The following is a 17376-nucleotide window of genomic DNA, read 5'->3' as shown; positions in this document are numbered from 1 at the left end:
TGCTGTTTTCTTGGCAAAGATACTGGAGTGGTTTGCCATTTCCTTCTTCAACTTATTTGACAGATGATGAAACTGAGGCAAACAGAGTTTAGTGACTTGCCTAGGGTCACACAGCTCGTAAGTGTCTGAAGCTGGATTTGAACTCAGGACGACGAGTCTTCCTGATTCCAGGCCTGGCACTCTAACCACTGAGCCACTAGGTGCGATATCCTTATCCTAAGAGGTATACCTTAGAGGTTTCCAAAACTCTTTACACACGTTCTCATTTGTGTCTCAAAACAAGTTTGGAAGGCAGAAACAACAGGTATTTTCTTCCCCTTTTTATGTGAGAGGCAGAGTATAAGATCCAACGCTGTTTCCAGTGTCCTCCTCTCCATCAGCAGTTTATTGTTCTGAGTAGAACGTAGACTCCTTGAGGCCTGGGGCCAGAGCACAGACCTTTTGCATCTCTAGCACCAAGCACAGGGCCTGTTACAGAGTAGGTGCTTTTAAAAAGCTTGAATTTGGATGGCTCTTTGGGGTACATGAAAAAGCTCTGTAAACTCGGTTCCATCAGCAAATACTTATTAAGCACCCACTGTGTGCCCAGCATACTGCCAGACAGTGAGGATGTGCCAATGAAAGCCACTTCCTGCTCTCACAGATTTAAATCTAGCCTCAGATACTCAGTAACTGTGTGAACCTGGGCAAATCATTTAACCTTCGCCTCAGTTTCCTCATCTGTAAAATGGAGATGATAATAACACCTATCTACCAGGGTTGTTGTTGAAGCTCAAATGAGATAATATTTGTAAAGCATCTTGCAAGCCTTAAAGTGCTACATAAAGCTAGCCATCATTACAGGGGTTAAGAGACACATGCAAATGTCTAATTCATGGTTGGATACAATCAATTCAACAAGTCAAGTCAATTAAGCATTCATTTTGTTTTTGCCTTTTTAGTGAGGCAATTGGGGTTAAGTGACTTGCTCAGGGTCACACAGCTAGTAAGTGGCAGGTGTCTGAGGTCAGATTTGAACTCAGGTTCTCCTGACTCCAAGGCCGGAGTTCTATCCACTGTGCCACCTAGCTGCCCCTGTCAATGAGCATCTTAAAAGTACCTACTATGTCTACTAAGCTCTGGAGATACAAAGAAAGGAAAAACAGTGCCTTCCCTCAAAGAGCTCACAGCCTAATGGGGGAGACCACATAAAAATCACCATGTACATACAAGATATCTACAGAGCAGACTGAAAGTGTCATAGAGGGGAAGGCTCTGGGGGGTCAGGGTGATAGGACTAGGAAAGACATCTTGTAAAAGGTGGGATTTAATCTGTCTTATCGGAAGCTGGGGAAGCTAGGAGTCAGAAGTGAGGAGAGTACTCTAGACAAGAGGAATTGTCAGTGAAAAGGAAGAGAGTTGGAAGATGGGAGTATTGCCTATGAGGAATGGCGAGAGGTCAAGTTTGCTAGATCTGAGGGTCTGTGGAGGGGAGTAAAATGTAAGAAGACCGGAAAGTTAGGAAGGGCCCAGGTTGTGAAGGATGTTAAACGTCTGAGGTTCTTACATTTGATCCCAGAGGTAGTAGGGACCCACTGGACTTTATTGGGTGGGTGGGCAGGTGGTGAGGTGATCAACTTGTACTTTGGAGAGACCAATCTGACAGCCCAGTGGAGGATGGATTGGAATGGAGAGAGGCTTGAAGTAGGGAGACCCAGCAGTAGGCTACTGCAGTCATTCAGGTTGGAGGTGATCAGGGCCAGCAGCAAGGTGGTGAGAGTGTCAGAGGAGAGAGGGGAGCACATATGAGACGTTATGAAGGTGAAATCAATAGATGGGCTGTGGAGGGCAAGGAAGAGTGGGGAGTCATGGACGACCAAGGTTAGCAGCCTGGGGATCTGGGAGGATGGGGGTGCCCTGGATGGGGGAAGGGCTTAGGGAGAAAGAGAATAAGTTCAGCTTTCAACAACAAGAAAATAGAACATGTCTGTGCGTGTGCTTTTCCCCCTTTGACAGGACATGAGTTCCTTGTGGGCAGGACCTGCTTTTTTCATTTGATCTTCCATAGTAGACAGTAAAATGCTTGTTGAATTCAGTTGAGGTCAAGGAGGGAGGCCCCCTGACTTGGGGGGAACCCCAGACAGCTGCATGAAGGAGGTAGCATTTGAGCTGGGCCTTCAACGGCTGGAGATGAGCAGGGCAGAGTAGATAGAGTCCTTAGCCAGGGGGATGGTTTGAACAAAGACTTAGAAGCATTGAGGTCATAACAGGGTTGAACTTGGAGCCAGGAAGACCTGAGTTCAAATCATACCTTAGATACGTACTACCTGTGTGACCCTAGACAAGTCATTTAACCTCTCTTTACCTCAGTTTCCTCATCTGTAAAATGGGGATAATATCAGGGCAGCTAGGTGGCGCAGTGGATAAGGCTCCAATCTTGAGTCAGGAGGACCTGAGTTCAAATCCAGACACTTGACACTTACTAGCTGTGTGACCCTGGGCAAATCACTTAACCCCGATTGCCTCACCAAAAAGCAAAAAAATAAAATAAAATGGGAATAATAATGGCACCTACCTCTCAGGGTTGTTGTGAGGATCAAGCAAGATAACATATGGGAAGTGCTTTATGGACCTTAAAGTACTATTTTTTTTTCCCCAAGGCAGTTGGGGTTAAGTGACTTGCCCAAGGTCACACAGCTAGTGAGTATCATGTGTCTGAGGTCAGATTTGAACTCAGGTCCTCCTGACTCCAGGGCCTGTGTCCTATCTACTGCACCACCTAGCAGCCCCATCAAGTACTATTATTTACGTTAGCTAGTATTACGCAGAAAGACACTGGGGTATGTTCAGGGGAGGGGGTCAGTCATCCAGTCCTGTTTATGTGGAGTGTGGAGTAAGTCAAGTCAACAGACGTTTATTAAGCACCTACTCTGTGCAGGGCACTGGGCTAGGGATACGAAGAAAGGCAGAAGGCAGTCCCTGTCCTCAGGGTGCTCACATGCAAACAGCTGTGTACAGACAGGACCAGGCTTAGCGGGTGGGGTGGGGAAAGGCTTCTTACCGAAGGTGGGATTTTAGCTGGGGACTTTGAAGGAAGCCAGGGAAGCCAGGAGGTGGGGATGAGGAGGGAGCGAATCCGAAGCATGGGGCACAGCCAGAGAAAGTGCCCAGATCTGGGAGATGGAACATCTTGTAAGAGGTGGAGCAGGGAAGTCACAGTCACTGATCAAAGAATACGTGGCAGGGGGTGGGGGAGGAGGCATGTGCTGTGAGGCAAGAGAAGACAGCAAAGGTAGGAGCGGGTCAGGTTATTAAGGGCTTTAATAGCCAATCAGAGGTTTTGTATTGGATCCTGGAGGTCATTTAGGGGGCCACTGGAGGTTTTCAAGCATGGGGGTGATCAAGTTGAACCGGGTCTTTGGAAGACATCTTAAATTCAACATGTCCAAAACTGAACATGAGTTAATGATATCTTCTCCCCAAACCTTGCCCACCCCCCTTATTACTGTCAAAGGCACTACCATCTTCTTGGTCACCATCCTCAGCTCCATACTCAGGCCACTCCCCTACATCCAATCTGTTGCCAAATTGCATGGCTTTGACCTCTGTGATATCTCTCCTATATCTCTCCTCTGACACTGCCACCAGTCTAGGCAGGCCCCTGTCACCTCATGCCTGCTGGGGTCTCCCTGCCTCAACTCTCTCCCCACTCCAGTCCTTGGAGCTCCATGAGGGCTGGAACCATTTCTTATCCAAACTCTGTGTCTTCCTTGGCTCTGAGTGAGGTGTTCTGCATATACACAGTCAGTATTTGTTGTATGAATAATAATCCACACTTTTACAGGGCTTTCCAAAGCATATCCTTCATAACTACCTTTTGAGGCTGGAGTAGTATTTCCCTTATTTCATAGATGAAGAAGCTGAGGCAGACAGAGGTGAAGCGAGGGCAAGGGGACATGCTTGAATTCATGCAGCCTAACTTTATGGGGAAAGTTATTTCCACCCCTGTTTTGTTTTGTTTTGTTTTTTTTGCTTAGGTGATTGGAGTTAAGTGACTTGCCCAGGGTCACACAGCTAGTTAGTGTCAAGTGTTTGAGGTTGGATTTGAACTCAGGTCCTCCTGAATCCAAGGTCAGAGCTCTATCCACTGTGCCATTTAGCTGCCCCCAATCCCTGTTTTAACAGAAGAGGAAACTTAACCCCAGTTCACATAGCTAGTAAGTATCAGGGTCTGGATTTGAACCCAGGTCTTCCCGATTCCAAATCCAACCTCTCCCCACTGTCCATGTTGAATGAATGAGCAGATGTTGAAGCAGGGATTCCTTTCCAGTGACAGGCTTAGCAAGCAGCAGCTAAGCCTGGAGGGCTGAGATGATCCCAGGCTATATGAATGAGGCTTTGAAGAATTTGGGCTTTGTCTTTTGCCAGGAATAGTAATAATATCAATAATAACAACAGTGGGCATGGATATGTGCACATTTGATCCTCACGACAACCCTGGGTGGTAGGTGCTAGTATTAATTTTACAGATGAGGAAACTGAGGCAGACAGCAGTTAAGAGACTACTTCTCCCAATGGGTAAGATCTGAGTTCAAATCCAGACTCTGATACGGCGTAAGGAGCAGTAGGGGGCCAGGATCTCATTTGATTCTTGCAACAGCCCTTCGAGGGAGGGGAAAGAGGCTGAGGAGGGCAAGTGGTTTCCCTAAGGTTATATGGTAGAGCTATGTAGTTTTATATGTATGTGTGTGTGCGTGTGCGTGTGCATATACATACACATATATGTATACGCATACACATATACTAGTCAATTCAAGGCTTTCTCTACTCCCCCCTCCCCCACCTCCAGCCTCCTCTTGAGTCCAGACCTCGTCCACCTCTGCCAGGGTGGTTAATTATTGCAACAGCCCCATAACCAAACCCTCTACCTGTCGTCCTTCTGGGCTCCTTCTTCTACTTCCCCCTTCCCTGCTCAGAGCAACTTCAGTGCCCTGGCTTGGGTTTGGCCCAGATAGCAAAGGAGTGAGACCTCAGAGGCTGGGGAAACCTCTCCTTGCTTCCTGCCCCGTCTTCTCCTACCACACCTCGGCTCAGCTTGCAACCCTCGTCCTTCCTGTCCTCTCCTTGGGAATTCTCATCTCTGGATTCCCTCTCCGGGAAGCCCTCCAAGAATGACCTTGCCGCTGGGCAGGCCTCTGAGGAGCCCCCTGTGCATGGGGCAGGAGAGGAGGTTCTGGGTCAAGGCCACGGTCACAGATTGTCTCTTCCTGCAGAGCATGTGCCTCCGGAGCTGTGGGAGCCTTTCTACACAGACCAGTACGCCCAGGAGCACGTGAAGCCTCCGGTGACGCGGCTGCTTCTCTCGGCCGAGCTGTACTGCCGGGCCTGGCGGCTCGCACTGCCCCAGCTAGAGGCTCCGCCCGGCCCTGCTGCCCTCTTAACGATGTTGGCCCGCCGGGATCTGACCCCAGCGCTGCCCGATCGGCCCGTGCGGGAGGCTGACCTGCGCCACCAGCCCATCCTGATGGTGAGGCTCTGAATGCTCCCCCTCGGCACGTCCTGTGAGCCGCTGGGAGGGGGCAGCAGCTGCTTCTTCCCGACGCCCCATCGGTCTCTCTTTTCTGCAGGGTGCCCACTTGGCCGTGATCGATGCCCTCATGACAGCCTTTGCCTCAGAGTGGACTGCGTCCCTGCCTGTCCCTGCAGCCCCGGGCAGCTGGGAACACAAGCTCCTTCTCTGGGTGGACTCGGTAGGTGGAGGAGGCTGTGAGAATGGGGACAGGGGGATTACTGCAGTGACTTGGAGAGCCTGCTGCGGTGATCCCAGCCAGAACTGAGGTCTGAGGGTCCCTCGCTGATCCTCCCAGGCCCTAAAAGATCCTCCTTAGAAGCAAGGCCTCTCGCTGACCCTCTCACTGACCTTTCTTGCCCCTCCCAGACCATGCGGCGACTGCAGGAGATGACAGAGCGAGAGGCAGCTCAGAGAACCCCCGTGCCCCCAGCGGACAGTGCTGCCCAGCCCTCGGTGAGGCCTGGCAGGTGGGGTGGGACTAGGTGGGTGGGGCCTGGGGAGCCTGTACCCCGATGTCCTGGGGCCAGGCTGTCCCTCTGCCTCCTCTTTGGGGCTAGGGCAAGGCAGGGCTGGGGTGTGACTTTCTCTGTATCTCTCTGTCTCTGTCCCTGCACTGCCGCATTCTCCTCCTCTCTGCCCCTCTCTGCGCCTCAGTGTCCCACCCGCTGGTACTGGAAGCTCGTTCCCGTAAGTGGGTGCGCCTGGCCCCCAGCTCCATTCTGTCCCTGCACCCTGACCTGTGAACAGAGGATCTGCGGCCCTGGGGAAGGCAGAAGGGGAGCATCCTCTAGGGGGGATTGGGGTAGGGAGAACTGGAAACATCCCCTAAGAAAGAAGTCAGGGTGTCTCAGATCCTCTGTTCTTATTGGCCTCTGCAGCCCTGAGGGCCCCTTGGGGGAGGTGTCCTGCTGCATGTTCTTGCTGCCCTGCCTGCTTCTCCTGGGCTCCCTCTGTCTCCACCCCAAGGTGCCAGAGCTGGGGGGGGGGGGGTCAGCAGGTCTCACGGAGGCCCAGACCTTGCAAATGGCTCAGGGCTGACCGGAGGACAAGCCTCTTACTTGTCTCTAAGGTCTGAGCCGGGGGCTGAGGGAACCCCAGAGAAGAGGGGGAGAGGCCAGAAAACCCAAAGGCAGATTAAGGAATGGGGCTCCCCTCCTAGGAATGACCATGGTGATCTGATAATAACCCTCAAGGTTGTCCCAGGGCGTAGGGTTGGTTTGGGGGTGGGGGAGCCCTCAGTTCAGACAGGATGAGGTCAGGGTACCCCCACGCCCCCCCCCCCGGCCTGGAGCCTGTGTCCCGCTGCGGCCCCCCGCGCTGACGCCCCCTCCTCTCCGCCCCCTCAGCACGCCGTTGCCTTCTGTTTGAAGGAGTCAGGGAGCAAACCCCCTGTGGTAACGTATCTCCAACCTCTGTCCTTCCTGCTTTTTGCTCCCCCGGTCACTGTTCTTGTTCCCCACCAGGCCAGGCTGGGCCGGCTGCCCCCAGCCATCCAGAGCTTGAGGGCCCCTCCTGCTCTGCGCTCGCTCTTTCTCGCTCTCGGGGCCCCTCAGTCCCCCTTTCTGCTGCATGTTGCTCCCTCCACCCCAGAGCCTCAAGGACTCACGCACCTGGCCTCCCTGCACCGGCTGCATGCTCTCTGGCTCCGGCCCATGTGTGACCACTGACCTCTGACCTCTTCCTTTTACCCCACAGATCCGGTACCGAAAGGACCGGGCCGTGGCCCGCAGGGCCCCCTGTTTTCCCGTAGTGTCGGGTCTCCAGGACCTGGCCAGTGGGGCTGCCCTAGCTGCCATCATCCACTGCTACTGCCCCCAGCTGCTGAGACTTGAGGGTAAGTGGGCGGGGCTCCATGCCTTGGGCTCAGGGTTGGGAGGGGGCCCAGGCCAACCTCAGAACCCAATCAATCGGCAAGGATTTATTAAGCACCTCCTCGGGGCAGCTAAGTGGTGCAGTGGATAGAGCACTGGGCTTGGAGTTGGGAAGACTCATCTTCCTGAGTTCCAATCTGGGCTCAGACACTTAGTAGCTGTGTGACTCCGGGCAAGTCACTCTACCCTGTTTGCCTCAATTTCCTTATCTGTCAAATGAGCTGGAGAAGGAAATGGCAAACCACTCCAGTATCTTTGCCAGGAAAACCCCAAATGGGGTCACAAAGAGTCGGCCGCAACTGAAACAATTGAACAAAAGTACCTCCTATGTGCCAGGCATAGTGCTAGAAATACCAAGAAAAAAATTAATAATCCCTGGCCTCGAGAAGCTTACATTCTATTGGGGAGACAATGTGTGTGTGTGTCTGTATGTTTGTGTCTGTGTGTGTGTGTGTCTGTGTGTATACATACACACACATACACACATATCTATATAAAGACAGACAGACAGACAGACAGACAGACAGAGAGAATGAACAGACACTGGCTAAATAGAAGGCTCTTTGGCAGGAGCTGGGGGCGGGGGACAGAAGGCGAACTCTTCATCTGAGCCCCGTGTCCCAGGTATCCTGTTGGCAGGAGCTGGGGGCGGGGGACAGAAGGCGAACTCTTCATCTGAGCCCTGTGTCCCAGGTATCCTGGCAATCAGGTGCTCCTCCCTATCTTTCCACAGACGTATGCCTGAAGGACACCATGTCTGTGGCAGACAGTCTATACAACCTGCAACTGGTCCAGGACTTCTGTGCTGCCCGCTTGCCAGGGGGCTGTCCCTTGGCTCTGGAGGACTTGCTCTATGTGCCCCCCCTCCTCAAGGTGACCGGGTGTCCAGGACCCCACGGGAGCCCTGAAGGCTAAGCTGGGGCCCCGGGGAAGAGGGATAAGGATTCCTGGGTCCCTGGGGGAGCCACAGAGGGACAGAAACAGCAGCATCATGACCCCTCCCCCTCAGCCTGTCTCTCCCTGCCTATCCCCACCCCAAGAACATCCAGAGGAAGGCCACCAGGATGTACGGGCTTGGAGATCATGTCACATGAGGTCGATGGAGCTGGAGATAGTTATCCTGGAGCTGAGGTGGCTGGTGAGGGGAGGGGAGGACGGACATGAGAGCTGGCTTCAGTACTGAAGGGCTCAAAAAAGACTTGGTCTTGTTATACCTGGCCCTCGAAAGTCAGAACTGGGAGGAAAGGGAGGAAACTGTAGAGGGGCTCATTGAGACTCGGAAGGAACAACTTGGTAGGAACAAGAGCCCTCCTTAATGGAGGAACGGGTTGCCTTGGGAGGTAGTGAGCTCCCTGTCACGGGAGTTTCTCACGATCACCTTGTTGTGGAGGGGATTTTCGTTGCCCCTTCCAATTCTTGACTTCTGTGTCTCTCGGTCCCTAGACTAATGTGGCTGTGCTGCTGGCCGAGCTGTTTCTGTGCTTTGAAGTGTTGAAGCCAGACTTTGTGAGGCCCAAGGAGCTCCCAGATGGGCGAGGTGAGGCTGGAGTGGGGACAGGGACACAGAAGCAGAGTGGGGAGGTAGGAGAGTGCCTCGAGAGCTGCTCCGATGTAGCCGGGTGGCCCAGTGGCTACAATGTTGGACCTGGAGTCAGGAAGACCTGAATTCAAATCCTGTCCCAGATACCCCCTAGCTGTGTGACCCCTGGGCAAGTTACTGAAGCTCCCTGCCTCAGTTTCCCCATTTGTAAAATGGGGATGATAATAATAGCACCTACTTCTCAGGGTTGTTGGGAGGAAAAAATGAAGCTCTTTGCAAACCTTTAAGTACTACATAAAAGCTGGCTGTTGTTGCTGCTAGGTGAGGCCAGGGAACTGAGGCATCTGAGCGGGGAGGGTGAACTGTGTGGGAGTGCTGCGTAGAGGGAGGCCAGGGCTTAGGCTGGGGCTGGTTGTCCTCTCTGGGCTGTGGCCCCACAGTCCCTTCGCATCTCCCTCAGGTTCCTCTCCTGGGGTCAGTGAAGCCTCTGCCCCACCGAGCGGCAGTGGAGCCAGGTACGGCCTCCTCCCCACGCCAGGTCCTCCGGTGACTCCTCAGCTCCATCCCTTCCCTCCTCCTTGTCCTGCCCCCTGTTCTGTTCCCCTCCCCCTCAGCCACCGAATTCCCCTTGGAGGCTTGGGGCAGGGCCCACAGGTCCTGTTGCTCTAGGTTTGGGGGATGGTGGGAGCAGGGATGCAGCAAGCCATGGGTTGATTGTGTTTCCTTCCCACCTGCAGCTCCCCTGTTTTCAATTTCCGGCACCCACTTCTGTCTCCAGGGGGGCCGCAGTCTCCCCTCCGTAGCTCATCAGGTGAGGAGCTAGGTGGGGGTGGGAGGAGAGGGGTCAACCTGCCTTCTGTTCCTCTGCCCCTCCCACATTGTCCCTCAGTCCCAATGAAGTAGCTGGAGCTGACCTCTGACTCCCCACAGGTTCCTTGCAGTCATCGCCCTCCATGACCCACATAGAGGCTTTTGGGAAGGCATGGAACCGGCAACTCAGGTGAGGAGTCAGGGCCTGGGGTGGGGTCGGGTTGGGTGGCAGCTTAGGCCCGGAGGGGAGAGGGCGTGGAGGAACAGAGGTCAGGTGCCTAGTTTCTTTAGCCCGTTGTCCTTTACTCTCTAGGGCCCCAATGTTCCTTCTCCATCTGCTGGTGGTCAATGGGCTGTCAGGTCCCTCAGTAGTGACCAGTTTCCCACCAGTCTGTATACGACCAGACTGTAATGATAGTCACCTGGTCTTAATAAATAATGGGCCTTTTGGAAAGTCTACTGATTGTGGCAAGGCCTCATTCTGTCCCATGTTTGTGGACTCCTTAGCTACCCCTGCCCCTGATTGTGCTGACTCTCTTGAGGGTCCGGTAGTGTTTCATGCCCATCTCTTGGTCAGTTTCTGGTGCTCTCGTAGCTCTGTCTGGGAGCTCTGGCCCAGCACTCAAAGGATAGGTGTAGGCTTCAGGCCTCCTGCTGAGTCCTGAGAACCTCTGAGAGTAGGGTTAGGGGAGGTCCCCTGGCCCAAGGGCCAGAGTCAAACATTGGAGAGGGAGTGACTGGGGGGCTGTGGGGTGGGCCAGGGGTTCAAGGCTGGAGTCTTAGCCCCCATCTGGCCCCCCCCCAGCCGCCCCCTGTCCCAGGCTGTATCCTTCAGCACTCCCTTTGGCCTGGACAGCGACGTGGACGTGGTCATGGGTGACCCAGTACTGTTACGCTCTGCCAGTTCCGATAGCCTGGGTCCCCCAAGGGTTTCAGCGTCGCAGCCTCCTCCAGAGCCAGCCCCGGAGCCTGGAGACCTCCCCACCATAGAAGAAGCCCTGCAGATCATCCATAGCGCTGAGCCCCGCCTGCTCCCAGATGGTGCTGCTGATGGCGGCTTCTATCTCCATTCCCCCGAGGGACCCTCAAAACCTACCCTGTCTTCATCCTACCCATCTGAGACCTCGAAACCTCTTGCTTACTACCCCCATCTTGAGGGGGCCCCCAAAGCCTCAAAACCACCCTTGGCTTCACCCTACCCACCTGGAGAGGCCTCTAAACCAGTCCCACCTGAGGGGCCCCCAGTAACACCTACCCAGTCTGAAGTGCGTATGACAAGCTTTGCAGAAAGGAAAAAGCAGCTGGTGAAGCCAGAAGGTCGGGTTGGGGAGGAGGCTGGGGCAGGGGGCCCTCCTGAGGCCCCTCCAGAGGCCCTGAGCTCAGAGATGAGTGAGCTGGGGGCGAGGCTGGAGGAAAAACGTCGAGCTATTGAGGCTCAGAAACGGCGCATTGAGGCCATCTTTGCCAAGCACCGGCAGCGGCTGGGCAAGAGCGCCTTCCTGCAGGTGCAGAGGCGAGAGGCTGGCGGTGAGAGTTATGGGGACGGTGTTGATGGGGACAGTGGCTCTGGTGCACAAGCGGCTGAAAGTGCCCCAGGCTCAGGGCCTGGGGAGAGGCCCGATGGTGAGGGCCACGGAGAGCCTTCCGAAAGACCCAAGATGGTGACCTTTTCCCCGGAGGTGGGGTCTGGCCGGCTTTCAGATGAGGGCCTGGGGGACTATAACCGGGCGGTCAGTAAGCTGAGTGCAGCCCTGAGCTCTTTGCAGCGGGATATGCAGCGGCTCACAGACCAGCAGCAGCGACTTCTGCGGGAGCCCGAGCACCCTGGGCCTGGCCCACCTGCCGCTGCTTGGATCATTCCTGGTCCTGCCGGGCCCCGGGCTCCCTCCCCAGCCCTTGCTCGCCGTGCCCCACCCCCTCGATCGCCCCAGCCGCCGCCACGCCGAGCCTCCGTCCCTGCTTCGACCCCGGCTCCCCGTAGCCCCAAACATGCCCGGCCTGCAGAGCTGCGGCTGGCACCCTTGACTCGGGTACTGACTCCACCGCATGATGTGGACACCCTTCCCCACCTGCGCAAGTTTTCACCATCCCAGGTGCCCGTCCAGACCCGTTCATCCATCCTCTTTGATGAGGATCAGCCTGGCCCTGGCTCTGGCCCTTCAAAGCCTGAGCCTGGACCCAAGCCAGGAGAGGTACCTGCTGAGCCCCTAGGAGGGGCTGCCACCCCATCTGGCCGGCCAGGGCTCATTGAGATCCCACTGGGGAGCCTGGACAGTGATGGGGATGGGAGCCCCCCTGGAGGGGAAGACTCCCTGGAGGAGGCTGTGAATGGAGAGTCGCGGACTGGCCTGGGTTTCTTCTACAAGGTGAGATGGAAGGGAGCTCAGGGATGGTGCCTGGACCAGGGTAAGAGCAGTTGGAAAGAAGGATGCATGTTTTCTACAGGATGAAGAGAAGCCAGAAGATGAGATGGCACAGAAACGGGCTAGCCTGCTAGAGCGGCAGCAGCGGCGGGCAGATGAGGCACGGAGGCGGAAACAGTGGCTAGAGGTGGAGAAGGAGCAGAAGAAGGAGGAAGCTGCCCGGTGAGCCTTGACTGGGGTCACTCCCCCATCTCCTAGCCCTGCTCTGGAGAGGAATCCTCCCTGGGCTGCAAGGAACCTAGTTAGTTTCCTGACTTTGCCACTGGCCCTGGGGCCTTCCTCTCTCCCTTGTTGTCATTTCTCTGATTCCTAAGCTCCCACTTGAGGACTCATTTTGCCTCCTGGGCCCTCTCTGAGCTTGACTGGGTCCTTGGGCTCAGAAGTTTGCTGTCACCAGTCCCTCGTGTCCCTTCTCTGCTTTTCTGCCCTTTTACATCTCTTGTTTATTTCTAAAATCTGTCTTCCCATCCTCTGGACCCCATAAGTCCATTTTCCAGGGCTTATTAAAAAAAAGATCAGGATACAATTTCAGAAATAACATACCCAGGAGAAGGGGCTAGATGGATACACTAAAGAAATCTGCCCAGTCTCATGAGATGAGGTGACTCTCAACTTTCTAAGCTATTCTGTGTAGCCAGGTTCCAATGCCTAGTTTGGCTTCTCATAATTCTCCCTTGCCTGGAGCATCTGGCTTCCATGGAGGCAGGGAGCCCAACTGTGAACCCTCATCTCTCAATGACTGACAAGAACCCTAGATTTGGAGACCTGGATTAAAATCCTGGCTCTGATTCTTAAATGCCTGTGGGACGTTGGGTAAATCACAACTATTCTGAGCCTCAGTTTTCTCATACGTAAAATGGCTGAGTTAGACCAGGAGATAGGAAAAACTTCCTAATTAGTGGTACAGTTTTCAAGTAGAGTCAAGATGACCACTTTTAAGCTATGTTGTAGAGGTATCCTTGTTTGTGGGGACAGCTAAGTGGCTAAGTGGTGGTCCAGAGTCAGAAAGACCTGAGCTCAAAACCGGCCTCAGATAACTCTATAACTTTGTGACCCTGGACAAGTCACATGTCCTTTGTCTGCCTCAGTTTCCTCACCTCTCAAATGGGGATGATAATAGCACCTACCTCCCAGGATGGTTGTGAAGATCAATGAGATATTTGTAAAGTGTTTAGCACAGTGCCTGGCACATAGTAATATATAGGATATATATATATATATATAGCATATAAATGCTAGTTATTGTTACTATTGGCTATTATTATAAGCTAGATAAATGGGCCCTGAGGTCCTTTCCTGCTATATGACTGACCTGTAAGATTCTTCTCAGCTTTAATCTTATGATCCTTTGATCATCCCCAGACCCTGTCAAATCTGTCGGGGGATTGGCCTTCCTGGGGCGCACTGGATCAAGCTCATTGGCCCATTCTACATATTCGTAGCTCCCTTGTAGCCAATCTGTAATCCCTTTCATGGTCTGGTGGGTTTAGGGGTGCTTTGCCCACAATGGTAATTTTAGACCCCCTGCTCCTCAAAGGGGGCATAGATGGGACAGATTTCCTGGGTCACCCTTCCTAAATTAGAATCATTTAGTTTGACATACACACTGGCCATTTCCAAAGCTCACCAAAGATAGGTCCATTCTTTATGCTCACCTCTCATTTCCTGCTCTGGACCTCTTTATGTTCTCCCTCAGGTTGGCCCAGGAGGAGAGGGCCCGAGTTGGAGCTGGGGCCAGCCTGGAAGAGGAGGGCCCAGCCCGGAGAGGGGACTTTACCCGACAAGAATATGAGAGGCGGGCACAGCTAAAGTTGATGGATGACCTGGACAAAGTACTACGACCTCGAGGGGCAGGGGGCGGGCCTGGAAGAGGGGGTGCCCGTCGGCCCCCTCGACCTCGATCTGGCTGCTGTGATGACTCAGCTCTAGGCCGCAGTCCCCGAGGTCTCTTGGGTAAGGGGGAGCATGGGGTAGAGCTGGTGATGGTTGAGGGGGGAGTTGCCAAGGGAAGAAAATAGGATTGAGGATTATATTTCCTATTTCTCCCTACCAGGGTCCCGGCTTAGCAAAGTTTACTCCCAGTCCACCCTGTCCCTTTCCACTGTGGCCAATGATTCTTCCAACAACCTTGGGGTAAAAAGGCCTACATCCAGGTAAATTTATGCCCCTCCCCCCCACTTACCCAATCTGAGTCTGTGTGTCATTGTGTCTGGTTGTCAATGTATATGCTTCAAGTTTGACTGTGTATCTCAGTGGATAGGTGGTCTGTTCACTGGTTGGGTTAGCGCAGAGCTTCCTGACGGATACCATCCTTATGGACAAAAGAGTTCAATCTCAGGCAAGCTAAGCTCATGCTGATTTGTTTTTCTCACACCAGACCTGTGTACCACTACAACTGGGGCAAACTTGCAAAATTCTAGAATGGGTTATTAAAGGGATGGTTTATGAGCATTTAGAAACAGAAGCAGTGATCACTAGGAATCAGCATGGGCTCATCAAGAACAAATCATGCTAGACGACCCCCCTTCCCCATTTTCTTTGACAAGACTGATAGATCAGAAAATGTGAGTGCTATACTGTACTCATATTTCAGCAAAATATTTGACAAAAATATCTCATGCCATTCTTGAGGACAAAATGGAAACACTGGACTGGATAATAGTACAGTTAACATTATTCACAAGTGTTGAATTTCCAGGTCCAAAGGATAGTGATTAATGTGTTGATGTCAACTTGGAGGACTTACAAGAAATAGGGAGATGTGCACATACTCTTGGCATCCCTACTGTCTGGCACGAAGTAGGCAATTAATGAATGTTTGTTTGGTTGAATTGATGACTATACTTTTCAAGGATTATTTGAAGAAGGTAGAGGTGTTTAGCCTACAGAAAAGAAAACTTGGTGGGGAAAGGATTTTGGTCCTCGAATAATTGTAGGGACATCAGAGGGTAGAAGTACAAGCAAAGGGTGGAAGTTGCTGAGAGTCAGATTTAGGCTTAATCTAAGTAAGAACTTCCTAACTATTCAAAGGACTTCCATTACAAGAGGTCTTTAAGCAGAGGCTGAATGAACACTGGTTGAGAATGCAATAGAGTTTATCCATCAAGTAGGCAGTTGGACAAGATGATCTCTAGGGTTCCTTCTAAATCTGAGATTCTGTGAATCAAGGAAATGAGAGAAGAGACCACGTGCTAGGATCCCTAGGAGTAAGAGGCATCTGGAAGACTTCCTTTTCCCACTAAAGTAACATTCCTTTTTCTTCAGGGCCCCTTCTCCATCAGGCCTGATGTCTCCCAGTCGCCTCTTGGGTAACCGAGATCGGGACTGGGAAAATGGGAGTACTGCCTCATCACCAGCCTCTGTCCCAGAATACACAGGTAAGGCCTTGACTGAGAATGAATGGAGACAGGATGGTGGCAAGGATGCGGGGCCCATAGGGGCAGGTTAGGAGCCTCTGGCTATAGGCTATAGTGGAAAGAACCACTGGACCCCCAGAATCAGGAGACCTAGGTTTGAATCCCGATTCAGACACTTATCTGACCTCAGTTTATTTGTGTGTAGAATGAGAGTAAGGATACTGTCAGGTAGTTATACTACTTGCCGCACAGGGCTGTTGTGCTGGCATTTTACAAAGCTGAGATTGAGCTGCTCGTGTTCTTTTCCTGATTCTAACTTCCTTCTCCCCCTCATGCCCCAGGCCCCAAGCTGTACAAGGAGCCCAGTGCCAAGTCCAACAAGTACATCATCCACAATGCATTGGCCCACTGTTGCCTTGCTGGCAAGGTCAATGAATCTCACAAGAACCGCATCCTGGAGGTGAGGCCAGGGCTGGGCCCATGGTATCCCTATAGAAATCTCCATCCAGTCTGCTCTAAGGCCACCACTCTTCTTCTCCCTCAACCCATTCCTCTTCCTAAGGTTCCAATTCTCTTGTTTATCAGGCTCCAATATCCCTGATTCCCCCCCCCCCCCTGCCCCCACCACCTGCCTTGTCCTAACAACTTATCCCGATTCCAGGAAATTGAGAAGAGCAAAGCCAACCACTTCCTGATCCTCTTCCGGGACTCAAGCTGCCAGTTTCGGGCACTGTACACGTTCTCTGGGGAGACAGAAGAGATGTCACGCTTGGCTGGCTATGGCCCCCGCACCATCACCAAGTCCATGGTAGAGGGGATCTACAAATACAACTCGGACCGGAAACGCTTCACACAGATTCCTGCCAAGACCATGTCAATGAGCGTGGACGCCATCACCATCCAGGGCCACTTCTGGCAGACCAAGAAGCCCAGTACTCCAAAGAAGCCCAGCACCCCTAAATAGGCCAGACATTTCCTGCCTAGCACTCTTAAGGCCTGAACTCTGCCCCAGAGCCAGCCAGGGGCCTTCTGTCCCCAAGGGCGGCTCTCTAGAGGGATGGTGGAGGCCCTCTGCTGGGGTGAGAAGGGGTGCTTGTACCACCCTATCCCAACCTGGGCTCTTCTCCCCTCCCTGGTTAGGAGACTGAGGGCAGGAAGGGGGTTTCAGCTCTTGCCCTGGCCCCCTCCTCAGTCCCCTCCCCATCTGCATGTTTCTTCTATCCCAGTGCCTCTTGGAGGCAATGTCTCTGTTCCCTACTCCCCCACCCCACCCCAGCCACCTCTTGCCTGGACAGATTTTGGTCCCCAATGTTGGGGGGCTCCCAATCTTCAAGCCTTTGGAAAGCCAGTTTATAAATTTGGGCCTAAGCCGGGGTTGGATTCCAAAGGGGCCTGGACCTGCATTTGACCTTTTTTTTGGAGGGGGTTTTGGGGGTTGCTTTCCTTACTCCCCATGCCTCTAGGTCTCTTCCCTAGAAGACTCTGGAAGGTTTCCCTTCATCTCTGTGTCGTGTCCTGCTGTGGGGAGGGGGAAGCTGGGAGCTTCAGGGACTCAGGGCTCAGCTCAACAACCCCCTGCCCCTGTCTGTCTCCTCACCTTGAATAAAATAATTTAAAGAGATGTTCTTAACCCCTTCCTCTAGAAGGGGGTGGTTGGAAGCTGAGGGACGGAGTGCAGGCTCAGGGCTCCCAAGCTCAGAGAGCATCCAGATCAGTCCCTAAACAGGAAACCCTCTGTCCTCCACACTAAGACTCCCAACTATGGGGAACCTCCAGTATTTCCACAGTAGCTTATTCCTAAATTTTTCCCTATATTGAGCCAGAA

General features: G+C 53.1%; 1 protein-coding gene across 3 annotated transcripts in view; it reads left to right on the top strand.

Moving 5' to 3' along the window:
- The window catches only part of CAMSAP3 (calmodulin regulated spectrin associated protein family member 3), a 20479-nt gene extending 3307 nt beyond the window's left edge, over window positions 1–17172 (top strand). Inside the window, exons 2-18 of one of the 3 annotated variants that reach the window (XM_027844178.1) lie at window positions 5253–5506; window positions 5607–5729; window positions 5918–6004; window positions 6898–6945; window positions 7247–7385; window positions 8156–8295; window positions 8866–8959; window positions 9423–9477; window positions 9700–9773; window positions 9893–9962; window positions 10578–12138; window positions 12218–12357; window positions 13892–14148; window positions 14249–14348; window positions 15460–15572; window positions 15893–16011; window positions 16213–17172. In XM_027844178.1, coding sequence (XP_027699979.1) covers window positions 5253–5506; window positions 5607–5729; window positions 5918–6004; window positions 6898–6945; window positions 7247–7385; window positions 8156–8295; window positions 8866–8959; window positions 9423–9477; window positions 9700–9773; window positions 9893–9962; window positions 10578–12138; window positions 12218–12357; window positions 13892–14148; window positions 14249–14348; window positions 15460–15572; window positions 15893–16011; window positions 16213–16515 — 3677 coding nt within the window. In that variant the 3' untranslated portion in view covers window positions 16516–17172. The remainder of the gene's footprint in view (window positions 1–5252; window positions 5507–5606; window positions 5730–5917; window positions 6005–6897; window positions 6946–7246; window positions 7386–8155; window positions 8296–8865; window positions 8960–9422; window positions 9478–9699; window positions 9774–9892; window positions 9963–10577; window positions 12139–12217; window positions 12358–13891; window positions 14149–14248; window positions 14349–15459; window positions 15573–15892; window positions 16012–16212) is intronic. The other 2 variants (XM_027844179.1, XM_027844180.1) reach the window with 2 other exon arrangements.
- The last annotated feature ends 204 nt before the right edge of the window (window positions 17173–17376 follow it).

Source organism: Vombatus ursinus, unplaced genomic scaffold (assembly GCF_900497805.2).
Source record: "Vombatus ursinus unplaced genomic scaffold, bare-nosed wombat genome assembly UNPS02014935.1, whole genome shotgun sequence".
Taxonomy (NCBI): Eukaryota; Metazoa; Chordata; class Mammalia; order Diprotodontia; family Vombatidae; genus Vombatus; species Vombatus ursinus.
This window is presented reverse-complemented; position numbering and strand designations above follow the sequence as displayed.